The sequence below is a fragment of the Calonectris borealis genome, chromosome 17 (assembly GCF_964195595.1).
Source record: "Calonectris borealis chromosome 17, bCalBor7.hap1.2, whole genome shotgun sequence".
Lineage (NCBI taxonomy): Eukaryota > Metazoa > Chordata > Aves > Procellariiformes > Procellariidae > Calonectris > Calonectris borealis.
The window spans coordinates 6,291,280-6,312,242 of record NC_134328.1 but is presented as its reverse complement, the minus strand read 5'-3'; the positions used below and the strand labels follow the sequence as shown (position 1 = coordinate 6,312,242).

At 56.7% G+C, this 20,963-nt stretch overlaps 1 protein-coding gene across 4 annotated transcripts in view; it reads right to left on the bottom strand.

The window, feature by feature from the left end:
• PLCG1 (phospholipase C gamma 1) overlaps window positions 1-20,963 on the bottom strand; it is a 49,187-nt gene that overhangs the window by 5,012 nt on the left and 23,212 nt on the right. For 2 of the 4 annotated variants that reach the window (XM_075166350.1, XM_075166352.1), the window contains exons 2-26: window positions 20,605-20,757; window positions 19,373-19,466; window positions 18,788-18,835; window positions 13,871-13,955; window positions 12,931-13,014; window positions 12,567-12,589; window positions 11,349-11,421; window positions 10,207-10,308; window positions 9,338-9,456; window positions 8,427-8,512; window positions 7,982-8,102; window positions 7,445-7,613; window positions 6,889-7,011; window positions 5,866-5,967; window positions 5,445-5,632; window positions 4,949-5,149; window positions 4,363-4,482; window positions 3,879-4,059; window positions 3,458-3,535; window positions 2,944-3,047; window positions 2,600-2,696; window positions 2,407-2,479; window positions 1,391-1,548; window positions 764-860; window positions 89-313 (exon numbers count right to left, since the gene is read on the bottom strand). In XM_075166350.1, coding sequence (XP_075022451.1) covers window positions 89-313; window positions 764-860; window positions 1,391-1,548; window positions 2,407-2,479; window positions 2,600-2,696; window positions 2,944-3,047; window positions 3,458-3,535; window positions 3,879-4,059; window positions 4,363-4,482; window positions 4,949-5,149; window positions 5,445-5,632; window positions 5,866-5,967; window positions 6,889-7,011; window positions 7,445-7,613; window positions 7,982-8,102; window positions 8,427-8,512; window positions 9,338-9,456; window positions 10,207-10,308; window positions 11,349-11,421; window positions 12,567-12,589; window positions 12,931-13,014; window positions 13,871-13,955; window positions 18,788-18,835; window positions 19,373-19,466; window positions 20,605-20,757 — 2,904 coding nt within the window. The remainder of the gene's footprint in view (window positions 1-88; window positions 314-763; window positions 861-1,390; window positions 1,549-2,406; window positions 2,480-2,599; window positions 2,697-2,943; window positions 3,048-3,457; window positions 3,536-3,878; window positions 4,060-4,362; window positions 4,483-4,948; window positions 5,150-5,444; window positions 5,633-5,865; window positions 5,968-6,888; window positions 7,012-7,444; window positions 7,614-7,981; window positions 8,103-8,426; window positions 8,513-9,337; window positions 9,457-10,206; window positions 10,309-11,348; window positions 11,422-12,566; window positions 12,590-12,930; window positions 13,015-13,870; window positions 13,956-18,787; window positions 18,836-19,372; window positions 19,467-20,604; window positions 20,758-20,963) is intronic. The other 2 variants (XM_075166351.1, XM_075166355.1) reach the window with 1 other exon arrangement.

Sequence of the window (20,963 nt, the reverse complement as noted above, 5' to 3'; positions counted from 1 at the left end):
CCAGGTTAGCAGGGGTGCAGGCAGGTGGCTAGGAGGAGGCGCAGGGTACCCCAGGAGCCTGCCCACCTTCCCTGCCTGCTGCCCTCACCTGGGGTCTGGAAGTTGAGTGCTACCAGCTGGCTGCCGCAGATCCACATGGGCAGGGGGTCATAGTTGGAGGAGTCGAGGCGCTGGCCCTTGGGGTAGATGCGGGAGAGCTGCAGGCGGTTGTACTGCAGGAACTTCTTGCCTTTGATCTTGTTGACATACTTTTCTGCCTTGGTCTCAGGGAAGGAGGACATGTCTCGGTAACAGGCCCTCTCTGTGCCGATCTCTGGGAGGAAACAGCACAGCGTAAGCCAGGAGCACATTCCCTTTCCAGACACTTCAACCACCCCAGGCCCATCCTAACGCCATCGTCTGCTCCCTTGGCTCAGCCACCATCAGGTTGTGCAGACCCTGCTCTGCCCTGGCGGGCGTTTGCCGGGTGCCCAACATCGGTGGCTGAAAGCATCGAAGCCACTCTCGGAGATCGGGCATGATGCTCCCCAGCCCTGCTCCCTCAGCAGCTGCTCTGGGTGGTGACAGATCCCAGCAACAAAGGGATGGGGAAGGGAACTTCCATCCTCTGGAGAAGGATGTTTCCAGAGCTCCAATGTAAACTGGTTCCAACTTGCTTCAGACACCTGCCCTCTGCTGAGATCTAGCCACCCCGGGGCCCATCGCGGGGTCTGTAAGGCCACGGTGACCGCCTGCGGTGGCCACCAGACCGGCCGATGCTCACTCTCTTCATCGAAGGGCACAGGTCGGCAATAGACCACCAGCTCCGAAAGCTCCAGGGCAATCTTCTTCCTCCTCTCCATCATCTTCCCTTCGGAGAGCTGCCAAGAGAGGGAGAGAGAGGTGTCAGGGCCAGGTGGGAGCAGCGGTGTTGGATAACCCAGCTCACCAACTGCGGTCAACGGCAGCGCTGGCCTGGTGCGGCCGCTCCTGCCCACGCTGTGGGAACCCCCAGCAGGTCTGCTGGGTCTGCATGGGGGGACACCACAAAAGCACCCATGGGAAGGGCCCTTGGTGCAGGAGGGCCTGGAGCAGGACCGGCACTGGTACCAGCGCAGGGCAGCTGTGGCCTTGCCACCCTCCGCGGATGGAGATCCCCCACCTCTCGAGGCTGTAACACCCTCCCGATGGACCAATCTTCCCAGATGTCCAGCCTGAACCTCTCAAGCCACAGTGCGTGACCACCACCCCTTGCTATATTGTCAAAGATTACTCTGGCTTGATCATCTTTGCAACTGCTCTGCCACTCGTCGCAGGCTGCCATCTCACCACCCCCCCACCTCCTCGGCTCCTGGAGAATCCAGGACTTGGCAAGGAGATGTCTCCCCTGCCACGGGCTCTCCAGACTCACCCGTGCGTCAGCCGTCTGGGCTGCCTCCCGGATCTTCTTCACCCAGTCCAGCAAGTCCTCGTGCGTATCGGCTGCCACATCAAGGGACAAGCGTGACACCGAGGCCATGCTAATGGAGAAGACGAAGAGGCGGTTGTTCTTCCCCTCGGGGCGGATGGCTGTGCGGGAGAGGGAGCAGAGGGCAAGGTCACAAGCAGATGCTGAGCCAAGTCCTTCACACGACAGAGGAAGGAGGAGAGAGGACAGAGACTGAGGGACTCTCACGGCTGCCCTGGGACTCTTTAGCTAAGAGGAGAAGCTCCCGTTTCTGGTCACAGATGGAGCCCAGGAAGCGATAGGTGAGGATGCAGAGTGTATCTGAGGGGGCTGAGAAGCCTCATGGGACCTTTGTAATGCCCTCTTCCTCCCATTCCTGCATCTTCCTCCCACTCCTGCATCTTCCTCCCACTCCTGCATCTTCCTCCCACTCCTGCATCTTCTTCACTCTGTGCCCTGAGGTGCCCAGGTGGGAACAGCCACCTGGAGCACAACGACCTCTGGGCTCCGGGGAGCCGAGGGACGGCAGAGCTGCAGACCGGACCCAGCTCGGCCAGCGCCCAGGAGCCCCAGAGCCTGCGGCAGCCTGGCAGGGAGGCTGGACCACACGTACGCGAGGGAGGACAAATCCTTACAGAAAAGAAGGAGCCTACAAAATTGGCCTGAGCTCCCTTGCCCGTGGGGCAGCTGCCCCCCCCCCCGAGAACAGGTTTGAGGCGTGCTGGAGCAGCTCCTCGGCACGACCCCGGGTCCTCCTCGGCTGCAGGGAACACGCCTGAGCCCCAAACCCCGAGGCACCCTCTGTGCCGGGAGCAGCAGCGGAGCGTGTCCCCGCACGGCAAGCACACGCCGTAGACATGCATTCACTCGCGGCAGGCACAGGGGTGCCTAGAGACAGACGGAGACCAAAGCCCTTTGGCCCAGAAGACCTGCAAAGGGCTGTAACACCCCCCACTCCTCCATCCCTCCCTGGCACTCACCGATCTGGCAGGAGGGCACGTCCAGGACACCTCCGAGCAGGTCTCCCAGGGGGCTGTTCTCATCCAGCTGCTGCTGGGAATGAAGCACAGGCAGGATGGCGCTGGGCACGGTACTGTGCGGCTGAGCGCGGGGGGCTGCGCCCTCGCACTCCTCCCCACCACCCCTCCTTGCTCCGCGCAGGCACAAGCTCACCTCCCGCTCCGGCTCCAGGCTGCTGGGACCAGTAATTTCCTCTACGTAGTTGGAAGGGAACCACAGCTGCTTCTTGCCGCCATAATCTCCTCTCCACCTGGAAGAGAGGGAAGGGGCAGCATCAGCACCCACTGCGGGATCCCAGAGCATCCTGACTGGGTGTCACGGGCGACAGGCAGCTCCTCCATCATCTGCTTTTAGGGTTCGTGAGGCTTTGGGGCTGTGCAGCTTGTGGGCAATCCCCAAACGGACCCAACCCTAGAGGGGACACACCTTTGCATGGATGGTGACACCAAGGTTTGACTGTGTCCCCGAGGGAAAAAGGAGGCTCGGCACCAACTCACCAGCCTCCTTCCTGTTTCTCCACGTTCTGGATGATGGCGTTTTTGGTGAAGGTGAGCTCGTCCTCCCGCTGTGCCTTGTAGTCGAACAGGGCTTTGACTGCGCACTGCAATGAGGAGGGGTCCCGTGAGGCCGGGCAGCGGATGGTCACACGGGCAACAAGCCCACGGGATGAGAGGTCACCTCCCACTGCAGCCGTGTTTGTTGGGGGGGCTGTGAGGCACGTTGCATGCAGGCAGCATCCAAGTCTGCTGCCAGAGGCTGCCAGACCCGAGTGACCCCTGCAGAACAAATCAAGGCCCCCATTTATGCCAAACTAGAGGTCACAAGTCTGGTATGGCCCCGCACAGGCACCTTCCTTTAAGCCGGAGCCACCGATGGGTTTAGTTTGGAGAGTTCAGAACGAGAGGCAGCCTGGGAACCTGCAGGCTCAGCCTAGAGCGTGTCTTCCTGCATGGTCTAGAAATGAGTGTGCAAAACCTGCAGGTTGTTTCATGCCGAGCAGCGAGAGCGTACCTTGAAGGTGGGCATGGGGTTGGCTTCCACGTAGAACCCGGGATGACGTCCCTCGTAAAGGGCTCCGTAGTCCGGCTCCTGTGGAAGCAAAGGGCCAGCGGTTACAACAGTGGCTCTGCAGGAGAACAGGTCCCTGCCTTGGGGGAGGTAGGGAGAATGCCCCAGGGAAGGCACGATGCCAGAGACGATGTTGCACGCAGCAAACAGATGCCCAGCGCACACTCCCTGCTGACCGGGGTCAGAGGGGCAGCAATAAATCTCCCTCAAGCCAATAAGTGTTTCCAACAGGGCATGAAGCCCCAAGAGAGGTGGACTGCGAAGCACAGACATGGGTCACACACCACCACTTCAAGGCACCAGGTCAAAACGGACCTCTCCATCATCCTTTGGCTTAGCTCTTCCAACAGCTGCCCACACTCACCGCTGTCCCTATCTTCTCCAGCGTCTCCTCGTTGATGGGATACCTCAGCTTCATCTTGCGGTACAGTGGGTGCTTTTCATAGTAGCTGATCAAGTCCACCAGGCTCTCGAACTCGGAGTTGCCGAGCAGCACGGTCTGGCCCTCCTGCTGCACTCGGCAGTGTTTGATCTTCCCTTCCGCCCTGGAAAGACAGAGAGAAGCCACTTGGTGCCTGGCAAGAGAGGGTCTCTGCCAAAATAAAGACACCCAAGGAAAAAGGAGCCCGCGGGCTGGCTGCTGAGCACAGCCATCTCCCATCAGAAGATGGGAGGAGGAGCAGGGTCCTAAAGGCTCTCACGGGCAGTAAGACTTATCCAGGGCCACCCAGGAGAGAGGAGCTCTGGGAGGGCTCAGATCAGGCTCACGTCCCCTCTCCTGCTCTTTCACACACTGCAGCATCCCAGCTCCACCTCCTGCGCCCACCACCCTCCTCCCAGGGACGCACCGGAAGGAGATGGCGTAGGAGCTGGGCTGACTCCTCTTGCGCACCAGGAAGGCTCCGTCGCGTGGCACCCTCATCAGCATGTGCTCGGCTTGGGGCCGGGTGAGGTTGGCGTGGTACCACCTTTCAGGAAAGACATGTCACTGCGCACGGGTCTCCACACAACCGGCTCATCCCACACCTCTGCCATGCTGTACTGTTTCCCCTCCAGCCCACAAAAGACTGCCCTGAATCCTCAAGAAGAAGGACTGGGAGCAGAGGTCATCATATATGTAACACTGCAGCAGGGCTGTCTTCTCCTTTCTCTGGGACAGGCAGGGACAGAGCCATTTGGTGACATGGGTGAGGGTGTCCCAACCAAACCCGGTACCTCCTTTCTTTGCACTGAGCTTCCAAGACAACCAGCTCCATCAACGATGAAGCTGGCCAGCATGGCTGCTGTGACACAGAGAGCTCAATGGGGAGCAAGTGGGGACCAGAGAGCCCCAGCAAGGAAGGACGGACTGCAGCAAGACCTGGGAGGGTTTTCCATGGGGTCCCAGCTGCCCAGTGGACACGACCCACCCTCCCCAAACATGCATGCGCTCACTCTTTGCTCTCATGGGCGTTGGTCTGCGGTACTGGCTCCGTCAGCCTCATCTCAAACTCGTTGCACCTCAGCGGCACCTCCTGGTAGTGGGTGATAAGGTCGTAGAGACTGTCGAACACCAGGTTGTCTGTCAGGAAGAACTTGGGGCTGCCGGCATCCTGCCGCGAGTGAATCCGGCAGTGCTGCACCTTCCCGTTGCGCCTGCGGAAGAGGGAGGGGGTAAACCAGGGTCTTCTGTGGAGATTTTGCAGCTGCCTCAGGCACAGCTCCAGCCTGGACACGGCATTCCTGCCCCACGGGAGTTCCATCGCGCCAGGGTCCCAAGGGACTTGACCCTTCTGCACTGGGACACTGAGTTGACAGTGGGGCACAGAAAAAGGGGAGAAACCTGCTCGCGCACCACTGGGGAATGGGACCCCCCCACTGAAGGGGGTGTCAAGATGAAGACTACCCCAGGAGCGACACCGCGCAGCGGGCTGGCGCCTGTGGCCCTCACCAGAAGGAGAGGGTGTAGTCTCCAACAAAGGTCTCGCTCTCTCTGACGAGGAAGGAGCCGTCGGGGGCCCCCGTCTCGATGCAGTACTCCGTCAGCAGCCGCTCCGCGATGTGCCGCCCGTCGCGTCCCGCTCCCAGCTTGCCGTGAAACCACTTCTCCGTGGAGTGAAGCTCGGTGCTGTTGCTCACCTGGAAGGGGGAAAACCCACCGTCCTGGGTTACCGAGGGCAGGCTCCTGGTGCCGGAGTCTGCTCTGCTCAGGGGTCTTCCAACCAGGACCAGGGAGTTTCTGAAGGAGCTCCCACCCTTCCCACCACAGGGTCTCCCCCTGAAGTCAGCTGGCAGTGGAGATGCTCAGCCCCTTGGGCAGTCAAGTCCTTTCTCTATGGGAACAACTCACCATCACGCAAGGGAGCCCTCACCTCCTTTTGCTCTTCCTCATCCTCATTTCCTTGGTCACTGGTTGTCTCCCCAGAGTAATAGATCTTGCTGCTGGTCAGGACAAAGTAATGCGGGTTCCACTCCTGCAAGGAGACAAACTCTGGGCAAAGAGACCCCCTGAGGAAGCACCAAGCTGGCCCACCACCCATCCGTGGGATCCTCCCTTCTTGATCAGCACAAGCAGTGAGGGGTGATCGGGTTTGTGAAGGACAGTCACCAACAACAGCGATTTCAGTGGAGTCACAGGAGCTTCCAAGACATCTCCCAAATCTGAAGCACGGCTTGTGATAGGTCTTGCACACAAACTGGCTGCAGATCACACTGCAAACCCCCCAGCACGTATTAAAAGGAGATGACCACATGAAGAGCAAATCAATGCAAAAAGAAAACATTTGGCATGGATCCGCTCGGGGGATATCAGAGATGAGGATATCGGAGATGGTTACGCAGCCTTACCATTGCACTTTCTTATTTTCCAAAAACCTGTTTCGTTCGCGTGTGACTTTGCCTGACAGACCCTCAGCAAAGCAAAGCAGCTGAAGAAGTGGACTGTGTATAAGTAAATGCACACAGGAAAACGAATGCTCGGCGCTTTACAAAGCGGAATGCTCGTGTAGGTGTGGCAAGTGTGTAGGCGCTTGGTAGGAGGCAGGCAGGTCTAGAAATGCAGGCCGTCGCTAGGACTTACTGCAGCACCAGATAACAGGCTATACGGGTTACACAAGAGCAGCTGCAGTGCATCAGCCCAGAGCTCCCTCTAGCTCAGCCTTCTGCCTCTAACAAGGGCCAACAGGAGATGCCTAGGGAAGAGCACAGGAGAGAGCCAGCATAAAAACTCCCTCAGCCTTCAGAGGCTCCTGAGAAACGGGATAGACCAACGGCCTCTTAGATCATTTGCACCACAGCCCTTCCTTCCAGCACCACACGGTGCCTCACGCAGTTACCGTGTCATTTATGGAGCCCACAGAGCAGGGCCAGGGTGACAGTGGCAGAGAGAGACGTACGTGGTTGATGGGGTCTTCCAGGTAGAGGATCCCGTTCTTGATGGAGTTGCTGATGTCGTTCTCCGAATACATTACGGACGCAGGTAGCTCCTCGTAAGCGCTGCCCTCTGCCAGCTTCTTGTGCTGAGGGACGAGAGGGCAGGTCAGGCACCTTGGGGGAAGCAGGCACCCAAAAAGCAGCATGGGTTTCCCAGTGAACAACCCTAAAACTCCAGGTCTGCTGCAGCGGGTTCCTCCAGGCTAAAAGGACCAAGGTAAGACCCGTGCCACAGAGATTATCAAATAGCACTAAAGTCCCACCCTTTTTTCCCAGAGGTGATTTCTGCAGCAGAAATACCAACGTCCCCCAAGAAAGGCAGCACCCAGCTCGCTTCCCAGCAGCTCCTCTCAAGCCAGAGAGCTCTTTGTCTCCATTTGTTGCCGGCATCAGGTCTCCACTTCCACGTCATGCACTGTCAACCAACCCCTTTCAGAGGTAAGGGGCTCCCCTTGGTCCCACACCCTCACCCCATCTGCCCCCATTCTCTCCACTTCGGAGCCTTGCTGGGGAGTTCACCTTGATGAGAATCTTCCTCTTGAGCTGGTTTGGAGAGGGAAGGCCATCAGCAGAAATATCTACTGGTTTGGTCAAGAGCATGTCCCCAAAGACCTTCTTGAAATTCTGAGCCATGTTCCTCTGTTGAGCAATGCTGCAGTGGTCCTCAATGGACAGAATGACGGGGAAACTGGGAGGAGGAAAAGAGCCGTCAGTCCCAGCGTGGTGTCTGGATGGAACCAACACCTTCTGAGCCTCTGTGCCCTCAAAGAGCAGTTTGCATCAACAGTGATCTGTGCTGTCTTGAGCATTCAATGTAACCACCCTACAGCAAGGTGTCCCCAACGCTGCTGGCAATGCACAGAGTGGAGAAGGACTGGAAAACTACTGGGGTTTACCCAAGGTCTTCCCTCTGACAACTTTTTTCTGGGTGAAATCTCCCCTTGGCTGGGAGGCCATGCTTTCTTCCCACCGAATCCCAGGCACATGGTGTTGTGTGGGGTCTCTGGATAAAGGTGGGCTTCACTTTGCTGAAGACCAGGTCCCTGCTGTACTCACTCGGAGGTGACAAAGGCATGCTCCTTGATAGTGACCAAGACATCAGAGAACTTGATCTTGGTGGTTAAGGTGTGTCCATGGTAGATGACCGGCATGCCATCAGGACCGTCCCAGCAATCCACTGAAAGAGATCCATGGGGGAAACTTAGCCCAAAGGCTGGAGCATAGGCAGGACATGGACAGGAGATGGACTGAACTAAGCACTGCTGGGAACTGCGTGGGATGGTAATAAAGGAGCGAGGTGAAAGTCCAGATCTTTCTGGGGGACCAAAAGCTCGGGCACGTACCACCCAGTCCCACAAAGCAAACGACCTCAGCCCTTTCAGCACATCGTGGTGACAATGCTGCCACTGGCACGTCAACCTTCAGCCCTGCCTTCCACGCAAAGCCTTCCCTGACCACCGCAAGCTATCGCGACGATGGAGACAGATGTGAGGGCACTCACATTCGATACAGCGGCATCCCATGCGCAAGCAGCGGGCGTACGCCTCCAGCGAGGACTCGCTCGAGAACTGATCCCCCGTCAGGTACCTTTCATGTGAGAGAACACATCAACAGAGCAACACGCTCACCACGGGCATGGATGTCTGCTGGGACATGCAGACCTGCCTCTGCGATGCAAGGAACGGCAAGAGCGACTTTCCCCCAGACCTGCCATCTTCTCCAGGTGAGGGGCTCAACTCTGCCCCTACTACAAGGGGCTGCAAGCACTGCTCTGCGGTCCAGCCCCGCTGCTGGCTCTTGAGATAAGCCCCAAAGAGCCATATCAGCGTTGGTGCCACAAAGAGCCCCCTGCAGCCACCAGAAGCAGCCTGAGAGCAGGGTTAGCCCAGCTCTTGCAGGCAGGCAGAGCTCGCTGCCTGCCCTCCAGGCTGTCAGCTGGCTTAGGCTCTTGGTCCTTTAAATTTGGGCTGAGGTGCTGCCACTGCACCCCATGAACGGGGAGCACAGACAGAGCCTGTCTGCAAAGAAAGCGGTTCCTGCAAGATTCTTCTAGCAGCAGAGGAGGAAAATGGCCAATTTCTGCCTGCCAGGTTTTTGTCACATCTGTCCTTAGAGGCTGTGGAAGGTGACATTGCTAATGGTAAGAAATCGCCAGAGTGACAGCCCGGGACCTGCGAGCGCAGTCTGCGCAGATGTGTGCTGCTGACCACACCGGAGCAAAACACGGATGGTTAAACGACGGAGGGAGGACTGGGGCACCAAGAGGAAGGTCTCTGAGGTACTGACCCCGGGTTGGAAAAGTCTACTTGACCCATCACTGGGATTGGGCAGGACCAGGAGAATCCCACCCTGGCACAGGGGAAGAGGACGCTGGGAGCGGGCGGGTGGGGAAAGCCGTCCCCTAGTCCTTACGTGTTGTGTGAGGAGGAGATCCAGTAATGGGAGAGGGGGTTGTTCATGTTCTCCAGACACACCATGTCCAGTTGCGAGTTCCAGATGCTGTTCTCTTTGGAAAACAGGAAGGTGAGAAACTGCTCAGGAAGAAACAGAAGTGTGTTAATGATGCGGAGGAGGCGGGTGCTGTGGTTTAGCTTCACACACATCCCACCCTCCGTGTCAGCAGCTATTTTCTAAGCTCAGCCCAGACTGACCAGAGGCAACCAAGACAGCACACAAGCTACCTGACCCAGCGTGCTCGAGTAACCACAGCTTAGGCATGGCCACCTATCCTCTGAGCTGTGCCAGATATCCGTACAAATCCTTTGACCCAGCTGGAGACAAATGAATTGCTCTGCATTTTATTTCGCAGCTCACATGGCAGGCAACAGCTCACTAAGGCCATGGGGGTCAAGGGACCTTTGTGTGGGAGTTGGTCCAGAGTGCCAGTGACATGGTTATCTCCAGTTGTTTTTATTCTTTTGTTCTCAGCTCTTCTTGCTTTGAGAAGATTCTTACATGCCCCAAAGGGGCATTAAGCCGAATGCAGCCCCTTTCCTTCTCCAAATGAACTGCCTGATGAGCACTCCCAGCTGCACACGTTCAGCACAAGAAGAGAGCCCAGAAGTCACTCCCTTTGCCAACCAGCTCTTGTGCAACATGGTGACCCACCACGTTCATCTCACACAGCAATGCAGCTGACAGGAGCCGTGATCCTTTAAGCACCGCCACCCCGCAGCGAAGACACGGACAGCAGAGCTGTCACACCGCAGCACACATCGCGCTGGGGGTGTCGCACCCTCCTCCGCCCCACTCTGACCACGCTAGCGTTCAAGGTGTCTTACTTCGTCCAGGGAGAAATAAGGCTCATCGATCTCCCTCAAAGGGTCTCTCAGAAAGTTGAACATGAATTCCTGTACCTGAAGGGTATCTGCAGCCCAGAGCTCCTGCAAACCCCAAGAAAGACATAAAAAAGAAACCATTTCAGAAAGTATTCAAAACCACACGCAGCTCATCCAACTAGAAGCTTTAACCATCAAGGAGGCAGTTTTTAATGCAAGACCATCTCTGCCAGGAATTCAACTGTCAGCACAAATGCCGGATCGCATGCAACTGCAGAAATCTGCCCTGTTTCTAAGTGGTCTTCATCTTCTCAATCCACGCATTTTTCTCTCCGATAGCTCCTTTGCACACATCTGCCATCCCTCCTCCTTCGGCAGAAGAAGCCAACTCGGCTTCCTTTTGCTTCTCTCTCTCCCTGGGTCTCTTTCATTAGGCCATCAAAACGGCTGCGTCTCTTCGCTGGTTAAACTCTCCGCTCGCTGCGGACCATGGGCAGGGAGGCGGGGGTGGGAGACGGGGAGGAGGGTGCAAAGCAGGAGGCCCCACGCTCTCAGGCGAGGCATGGCAGTGCTTCCGCGAGCCACCCCTGTCCTCTTGGAGGAGGAGACCAGCAACGAGCCGGGAGCCCAGCGAGAGTCGAAATAAAGGGTCTGCGCAGCCCGCAAACGCGCTGCTTGCGTCTGCGTGCGTGTCCGAGCGGGCGTGCTGTGCTTGCTGAGATCGCTTTTAAATGCAAAGGTCAGCAATGGAATCGAGCGGCTGCTCCTCAGGAGCTGCTGAGAGCTCCCGAGCAGACAGGACGGACCATGACGCTACGGCCGCTGCAAACCTGCAGTACCAGCCGGGTCACAGGGACTGGGTAAACCTCCACCGACCAGTTCCTCCCGCCTGGGACCTCCACTCCTCTCAGATCTTCTGCTCTTGGTCCCTTTTCTGACCAGGGTGCCTGGCTGAGGCCAGGTTTACCCTCACCAGCGCTTCCCCTGCTCCAGGAAGGATGCGCTCAGGTTGGGGCCGTGCCAGGCAGAGCACCCCACGACCAAATCACCCCAGCTCCACGGCAAGGCTACCCTTGGAGTACTGGATCCCTACCGATACCGGTGCCCACCCCCTCGTCCCTCCCCTGGGCCTGTGTCGAGCTCACCCTCTGGTACTCCAGCAAGAACTTCTGCAACTCCAGCAGCGACACCCTGAAGTGCTCAGACCTTTCTCCACCCCTGAAAAGCAGAGAGAGAAAGAGAGAAAGAAGCTTTGGTCACTCACGCAGCACATCCCGACCAACTGTTGCCAGCATCACGCGAGCTGCCACCCGCAACCACCACGGCGCGCGCAAGCAAGACGTGCCCCGAGCACGCAGCACGGCGAGAGCAGCGCGGGAGGAGCAGAGGGAGCCGAGGAGGGCACGACAGCAAACACACAGCAGCTGAGATTATACATCCATAGCTCAGAGCCTCCAGCAGCAGGCCAGGATTCGCACTGCCAAGGGTACGACAACATGAAACTCTGGTGAAGGGCAGCAAAAATCATTAGAGGGACTGATTTGTACAAAAAAAAATAGAGGGTCTGGCTTGTACAAGAGTGAAAAGAACTAAATATGTGCAGGGCAGTCAAGGGGTGATTGTAGACAGGACAAAACTACGGGTATCCAGAGGACATGGACTCAAGGAGGCAGGGCAAGGAATGAAGGAGGGAATCGTTTGTAGCTGATTATCTCAAAAGACGTGTCCATGACCGTACCAAGCTGCACTGGGCAGCCAAGGGCCATGCTGGGGACTAACACCAAAAAAACCAGAAATGGACTGGGCAGTGCTGGCTGCCCTGGGCAGAGGGATGAGCAAGATGATCTGCTGAGGTCCTGGCCAACCCTCTTTTCTATGGTTATAATTAAAAAGAGAGGAATTACCTGGACAAGTTAACAAGCCTTTCACTCTTTAGCTTCCCTGTCTAAATTCAAGCTCTTTTTATCACGGCTGAGATGTGCACAGGGCAGGGAAGGGCACAGTTGGCAACGGCACCACAGGCACAGCCTGCAGAGTCCCTGGCATTGCACCGACCGGGAGGATGACCTTTGGGAGGTGGCTCAAGGTCTGGTTACTTCACGTAAACCAACCGACCGTTTCTGGAGGCGGCTGACCCGAGCGGCATCTCAGCGGGATGCCTGGGAGGAGGAGAGCCCTTACCGACCCGAGCTGAAGTGTCTACAGCAAAGATGCTTATTCAGAGCGCAACAACGGAAGCAGCGCGGTGGCAAGCAAGAGGTGTGCAGCATTCCTCCTCCCCGACACGCTGCTGCAGGCACCAAAGCACATTACGAAGCAAAAGAAAACAGCCCTTTCCCCAACAAATACAGAGAATTATCCACCTTTCTAGGAACGGGACATCCATCTGTAAAAGAAGAAGCACGAGCATTAGGTTTGCACTCAATCTCACCAACGTATGTGAAAGCACAAATTGATCAAGAAGGTAACGGGGATAGCAAACCAGCACTGCGCAGCTCCGCTTTCCTACAGCCATTGCTCACACACCGCCTCCCCCGTCCCCAGCAGCCCCGTGCTAACCAGCCTAAAGCAATAACTTCTTTACTCCCTGTCATCCCCGGCCCAGAGGTAGGAGACAAGAGCTATTAGCTGAGGGCAGCAGGGTTAAAAAGGCAATTAAGAGGGAATGCCCGGTAACAAATATGGTCTCTCCCTCCCCTTGCTGGCCCTGGAGAATTCAGCTCTTACCATTTTCTGGGCGCTGAACATCAGGCTGCGGTAGAGCTGTGCAAACTGCCCGTACGTGATATCCCCGTTCCTCTGCTCCACGTCCTGTGGCAAAAAAAAAACAAAAACAACAGAGGTTTTACAGGGGCCACGGGCAACTCTGCACGGCCCGAGGAATGTCTCCTCCCACCAGGATTCCCGGGGGAAAAGAAGGAGGGAAAGGCCAAAACCTGGCCAGACCCTGCCTCCTACCTTTGCCCATCTCTCTGGGGCCAGTGGGACCCCGCGGTGCCCAGGACACAGGCACACCCTGACAGAGTTACGCGATTCCCCCAGCTCACCCACATAAAGGCATCACAGTGCTGATTAAAAAGCGTTATCGTTTAGTTGAATAGTTACAAAAGGATCATTTTAATTTTTGTTTGCAGAGAGCATCCAAAGTGTCTGGCAACTGGAAGAGCCGAAGCGCGTGCCCTCCTTTGGATACACCGCTCTCTGGCCTCGGAGTTCAGCGCTGGTGGAAAAGGCTGCTCATCAGGAGATGACCCTTCGTTCCTGGGTCTGCAGTGATGCTGGCAGAGCTGGTCACCTGTCACCCGGTGGCAGTGGGATGCAGGACCTGGGATGCAGGACCAGCTGGCCTCGCTGCCCATCCTGCGCTCCACCCCACCAGGGCAAAGCCCTAGACCAGAGCCAGGAGCGATGCGGGGAGCGGGGGAGGCAGGGTGGGGTGAAGAGAGGGCGCTGGCCACAAACGGGTCAGGGTGCGGCACCCAGTGGGAGCTGGCACCTCTTCAGTCGCCGCCGTGGGTGGGGGCCCTCCCGGGAAAGGCTGGGAGCCTCTGCAATATGCAAACGTGCCGTGGGAGTTTAACCACCACCAGGTTTTGCTCAAAGGCAGGCAACGGGCTGCCGAGGGTCCCCAGCGCAAACGAGGAGAGCGGAGGGGTCACACACTCACTGTGAGTCTCTCCCGCAGGAACCTCATGTTGGGGACCCGGTAGTTGACCTGAGACAGCATGTTCTTCAGATCCTTGGCGGAGATCCTGGGGAAAGAGGGGAAACACGTTCAGCAGCTCTGGGACGGAGGGGTCTCACCCTGGGACACCACATGCACTGAGTGGCCGTGCCCAAGTGACACACAAGGACGGAGGCGAGACCCCAGAAGGACGCCGGGGTTGGGACCAAAGGCAGAACAGGAAAACGTTTTGCACCCCAAGGAACTCTGCATCTATGCCGCAGGTGGGGAGCAGAGAGAGGTGCTTGCATCCCGGTGGGAACTGCAAACACCGCTCCTAACACTGCAGGGCGAGTCCCAGCACCCTCAGCCCACTCGAGCCGCTGCCGCAATGGGCACACAGTGCCTACTGCTTTACAGGAACGACTGGGGAGAAGCATTTTTCAAGTATTTGTGCCCCAACATGGATGCTGGGTGACCAAATCCCTTCCAAAACCCACTCCCTGGCCTGCAGAAGGAGCTGGAGGAGGACAGGCTTGGCAAGTGGTTTGGACCCAGCTAATTTTATCCTAACGAGAGGAAAAAAAGCCATTTTCACTGTCTAGCCACAGGCACAGCGCCGCCACGTCGTGCCCAGCTGCGTTCCCCCAGCCACTGCCACACACACCGCTGGCACGGGGCAGCCGGCGCGGCTGTCCGCCCCCCGAGGCCCTTCGCACCAAACACCCCGGTTCCCGGACTGGGGAGGGCTCCGGTGCCAATCCCGAGCGGGATCCCACACCCAGGCGGGCAGAGGCTGGCAGCAAGGAGCCCTGGGCTGCCCCTGCCTGCTCCGGCGTTGTTTCCCCACGGGGCGATGGCCCTGCAGCAAGGAAAAACGTGGATGTCTCCCATCTGCAGGATTTAAGAAGCCGGAGAGCTCTGCGTGCAATCATTTTCTGGCAGCTCCTGCCTTAAAAGCAAGTCCTCTGAGTCTGCCCCAGCAATCACAGATGCTATTTTTGCCCCCCACTGAGCGAGCAGGAGCTCAGGACCCTACAGGATGCTGCCCCATCCCGCAAAGCATAGGGCAGGTCTGACCCTGGGAACGCTCATGGCGCAAATATAAATATGCCAGGGCAGATGTCCTGTGCAGCGGTCGTGCCGTCACCTGCAGCGAGGCAGAGGGGCAGTGTGAACCGCGTCTCTTTTACGCTCTCCCCTGGAAACGGGGTGATCTCAAACGACACAGAAAGGAGGGATGGAGGGAGCCCCAAGGAGAGGGAGAAACCCGCTGGTGTCAGGCGCTGCAGAGACCAGGGCCGCCGCAGCCGGCGGGACACAGAGAGCCCTTGTTTCTGGGCGCAGATCTGCGGGGGACCGGGACGCACGCACGGCCAGAGCAGGAGCTGGCCCGGCTCCCGTGCCGTGCCCAAGGCCAGCACCCGGCCAGCCGAGGAGCGTGCAGGCAGCGTCCTGCCACTCGCTGGAAAATAAAAAAAAGCTGGCAAATGGCACCAGCCTCCCCTTCCCTCCCAGCTGCATGAGCTACAGAGCCAGCTCTCAGCACGAGCGGCAGCTTTGCTGTCCCCCCCGTGCACCTCCACCTCCCCCAGCAGGAGAAGTTACCCCTGGGCTCAGGGTGAGTGTTTTGGAGCCTGCCCTTTCCCTTCTCCAACACAGCCAGCATCCATGGCCACGTGCAGGGTGCTGTGCAACCCCCCATGGCAGGGGGGTCCCAGCTACGGGGTCCTGAGTGACAGGGATATGGGGTGATGGGGGGGGGAGCGAGCAAGCCAGCAGTGCAACAGTGAGAGATGCCCTCACGCGTCAAGGACCACAGCACGCAGCAGCTCTCGTGGGACCCCTGACGGGACACCCAGAGTCCCCAGGGCCACCCAGCAGCAATCCCCCCTTGGTGAGAGGCTGAGGCTGCAAAAAAGCTCTTGGAAAAAGAGCCGGAGGGGCTGCAGCAGCAGGACCAGCAGCAGGCATGGGGCTGGAGAGCCGGCTGTGGTGATGCTGGGCTGTTTCACAGGGAGGTGTTGGATGTGACGGCACCAGGAGAGGCGAGAGCAAACCCTGTAAAAGCTGTGACCAGCATTTCCCTCTCTGCTTCGGAAGGAGGATGGGCTATGGAAGGATTTTATTTAACGTTATTAATAACACACAGTAAAGTGTTGGAGATCTTGGATAAACAGCTTGGTAGTATTTTGAGACTAGAAAGTAAAAACCAAATAAATAAACTAATTTCTTCTACGGAAGTTTTTTAAGGTTTCATGACAAACAGGCTGAAGGACAGACCCAGCCCTCCCACAGGGGATGAAAACATTCCCCCCGCCCGCCTCCAGTGCTGTAACTCTGCTCCCAGCCATGGGCAGCTCTCCTAGCCAGAGGTGAAACAGTCTCCTCCGCAGCAGTTAGGAAAAAAACCCCAGCATCCTGTTATCCTCCTCTTTCCACCTAACCTCCCTTGGAAAAACAAATACCCAAAGGCCCAGCAGCCAGTGCAAACAGCCAACATCTGCCGGCGTGCTGGAAGGTATGCACAGGCACCCAGCCGGGAGAAGGCGGAAAGGAAAGGGCTCCGGCGCAGGAGGCTGGGGCGCGGGGCGAGCGCGGGGTACACGAATGCCGGGAACGATTTCCTCAGCTGCCAAAAACCTGCCTGTTCGGGAAAGGACCAAGGATGGTTTGCAAAAGAAGTGTTTTTAAAAAAAAACCACAACTCACTGTTCCCTTTTCAAACCCATTTCCAGGCTGAGAAGCAAAAGCAGAAAGCCCAGTGACACCAAAGTTAATGCTGAAACACCTCATAAGGGCAAAGATTTCATCCAAGAGATGTATATGTCCCATAACTGCTGCCTCTACTTCGCAGAAAACACACGGATGCTTGTAAAATGGGGAGACCCAAAATCTTTCCGCATTCCCCCTCTGTCGCTGTTTTGCTCCTTCTGCTGCCTGGGCTGGAGCAGCAGCTCTGCTAATTAAGCAGTTTGCATTGAAACCTCTGCCCTTGGTTGACAGGTAAGGAATACATTGTATTTTGCTGCCTTAATTCTAAGTGCTAGTAGAAAGATGATATTAAGAAAAACAACAAGAGAGATGCAACAGGCTGGCATTCAGCTCCGCTGACCATGCCTCTGGCAGACGAATCTATACATACAATCTCTTTTGTCCTGTCGGAATGTCATTTAATCCGTTTTACTGTATAACCAGATGAGAAAAAGGACCGATTTTTTCCATTTCTCCTGCATTCATGCTCCAAAACCCCCACGCAGCCACCCCTGCACCTGCCTCAGTGCTCTCCATTCCTGAATTAGGAAATATTACGCCCGGTCACCACTGAAAACCATACACCGCGTATAAAACCCAAGTCTGGATTTGAAAGGTGTGTGGCATATGCAAAGCAGCTGCAACAGATTAGAGGCGTCTCTCCTTCCCTTTCTGCCTCTGCGAGGGTTTATCCCTCCTCCGCAAAATCCCCGTGCACCCAATGGTGCTCTCGCCACGCCACAATATAAGTCATTGCAAAGGCAAAAATGTCCAACGCAGCGGGATTTCCCTTACACAACACACTCCTGCTCCGCTCCGAGATGTAGACAGGTTGACGTTAACCCCCGGCTGCCCGACAGCGGGGCCGTCTGCCTGTCCTGGCTGTCACGGGGCAGCACGCTGCAGCGGGGAGGGAGGGACAAGCAGTGGGGACCAAAGCGGGATGAGAGGACCCGCTCGCTTCTCCTGATGAGTACAGAGCAGTGATTTTCGCCTGCCGATCCACAGGACCGACCTGTCTGACCGCGGTCACCCACGGCTCCCCAGCGGCGTGCCCCTGGCACAGACAGCCGGGTTGGCGGGGCGAGTTTCTTGGCAGGAGCTTGCCGCAAGGGTGAGGAGGACTCCAGGGCTCAGGGTGAAGCATGGAAATCGGTAGCAGTGTGAGATCAATGGCATTGGCAGGGACCAAGCGGAGGATGCTCTGGAGCCGGTGCTCTGCAGTGAGCCCTGCCTGGGCACCCGGGCACATAAAGGGGCAGATGGGACCCGGGTGCTCCGCCGCAGCCGGGGGGCATGAGCTGACGTGTGAGCGACGTCTCCAGCACTGCCCTCTCCAGACAGGACTGGAGGAATCCCCCTACCCCAGGGGAGCACCGTAACACAGAAATCAATGCTGAAAGGGTAATGGGCTCAGTTAACGCCACGGGGGAAAAGTGTGTCCCAGGGATGAAAGGAGGGAAATAACAGCACCCCGGGAAGAGGAGACTGGGAGCTGGCGTGTGGCTGGGGAAAGCAGGCGGCGGCAGAAAGCAGAGCGTGGTGGAACTCGCCTCCTCGACAGGGAAATGTCCCTTCCCTTAACTCCTCATGACAGGTCATGACCCAATTCCCTTCCCTTATCTTCTCATGACGGGTTCAAGCGTGACATTCCATGCTAGGACATCACTAAGCATTCACGCAAGAACCCCACAAGTAGTGGCCCTGCTGCAGCCCATCAGCCTAGAAGCCAAGCAGCGGGATGATCCATGGCCTCATGGACCTCAGAGGAGGAGAATAAACCAAAGAGGGTGGAGAGCAACAAACACAACCCAGTTCAGCCCTGACGGGCTGGCTCTTTGGTGGCTGCTTCCTCGGGTGATGCCAGCTGGGGGTGAAGGTGTTTCACGGCCATGGGCTCTCAAGGTGTTACTGGGTCTAAACAGCTGGGAAATAGGTCAGGGAAACAAGACAATTTTTTGATGCTTTTTTAATTCAGTGAAAATCAGCCAGGGAAGTATTGGGACTTGAATTAAGGTTCCTCGGAAACAAAAATTAAAAACCTAAAGAACCCAATAAAAAATCCAAAGCAAAGGCTGGGATTTCAAGTCAAAGCTAAACCTTTCCAGCTCAAACCCGTCTATGAATGTACACATTTGTGCAAGCGAGGGTTTTCTCTCTTCTTACCTGTCTTCCCGGTTGCGATCCAGCGAGTAGAACTGCTTCCGAAGCCACCTAAACAGAAAGGCACAAACACGCACACATTTAGCCCCAGCTCCTTAACAACAAGCCCGTTTGGTTTGCTGCTGTCTCTGGAAGATGCTCAACACCACGCCGTCCACTCCCACAGCCCTCCTTCCCACCAGAGAACTTGCCTCTGCTCCCCTTCCAGAGGCAGCCTACCCTATTTTCATGCAGGCAACCTGCCCCCCTTTAAAACTGTCTCTGCCTGAAAGTGAGTCCACAGAGAAGACAAAAAAATCAAAGGTATTCTCTTCTACACGCCTGAATTGCTACAGACAATACAGGCTGCGCACACATAAAAACATCTGTTTCGTGGTAAAGCTCCTTTTCCCTGCGTGCACGTGAGATCAAACTCTGGCCATGGACGGTGCAGCACAGCGGGTCCACGGGATGAAGCCTCTCGAGTGCAGAGGCAGGAGTGCCAGGTCAGCGCGGCTCAGAGAGGGAACGAGATGTTGTCACCGTGCTCACCTTTTTCTGTCAAAAAAGGATGGAAAAAAAAAAAAAACAAAACAACAAGTTCCTCACCTTTCAATCTGCAGGGGGGTGGCAGCCCTTAGAGTGTCTGCCACCAGCCAGTTCAGCCCCTTGATCCACATATTGACCTCGTCCTCGGAAGTGGCTGTGGAAAGTGCACAGGAGAAATGGGAGGAAGGGATGTAGAAGCTGATCACCAACCCAAACCTCTTGGGACTATCCCCAGCATCTCATATCCCCTATTCCTTCCTTCATCCCCTTTCTGATAACAGCTCCCTCCCGTGCAGATGCTCTGGCCGGCTCCTCTCCCTGCCGAGCTCCTGCTCCCCTCCCGGGGGGGGTCCGTGCCTGGCTGGACCCCTCGCCCCTCCATGTCACGCTCCCTCCTCCCTCCAGTTCCCGAGAGCTGGGGGGTTATCTTTGTCCCCAGGCAGTAATGCTCTGGCTGGCTTGGGTGACAGGCCAGCACCAGCTTGGGATTGTGTGCCAGCTCCTCCATAACCTCCCCGTCAGCAGCTCCATCCTTTCTGAGGGCAGAAGTGCTGCCTCTGTCCCCGTGTCCCGCAGCACTAGCCAGAAGGCAGATTTGCCATGGACGTTAAGGAGTCGGCATGACTGCCACCATCAGTGCTCGTCTACGTGGGTTTAAACAGGACACAAGACTGCGTACTGGTAGCAGAAAAAGATATCGCCCGTCAGCTGAACTGCAGCCAGTGATGATGAGCCTGTCCTCCACCTGAACGGGAGGAGACTCAACAGCATAAACCTCCCCTCTTTCAATAGCAAAACATAAAGCTGGGTGCTCCAAGTCCAGCTTAAGTCAACAGCGGAAAGTCAAGATCAACACCTCAGAGGTACCGAGGTTTCCCGAGTTACCGTTTGCCACCGGCAGCGTTTTCTCGCTCAGAATTGCAAAGCAGAAGTGAGCGAGGTTTTACCACTTCATGCGTGGGGCCAGTTACCACAACGCAGCTGATGAACAACACGGCAAGCTGAGATAAACCACTTTATTTCAAGCGCATTTGAACTAGGGGCTTCAGTTCACCCAACTTTTGGGTTTACCGGGCAAATTAACTGACTTAACGAGGGATTAGATGTGTACCCTTCAGGGAACCGGTGTCCCCTTCTTCCAAAGACACCTCCTCGTGTGGTGAAAAGAGCATCTGCCCAGGGATATGTTCCAGCCCACTCGTGGAAGGATGCATCGGAAGTTTGGCTCCTGTGGTGATGAGGTGCCTGCCCAACCCTGCCCTGGCACAGTCCCGGGGCCACAAGTGCTTTACCTTGCAAGCTGAGGGTCTTCAGCCGGAATTCTGTGCCATAGAGGACAACGAAGCAGTGAGACTGGTCCGGTCGGAAACATGGATCCTCCTGGTACCGGTCAAAATCACGTGAGTTTTTTCCTGGACGAATCTCTTTGATTTCACGAATATCCACTAAGAGAAAGGGAAAACAAAAGGGGAGTTCAGCGAATAGCTTCAAATTCCCATGAAGATGGAGGAGAAGGAAGGGCACGGATAAAGCGGTTTTAGTCATCTGGAGAGCTGGATTACCACCCATTACAGGATGGCAGACCCAGGCATGCCTACGGCACTGGGGTACCAGGCTCTGAACAGCAAACTGCGTTTCCCTGGCTCTGCTG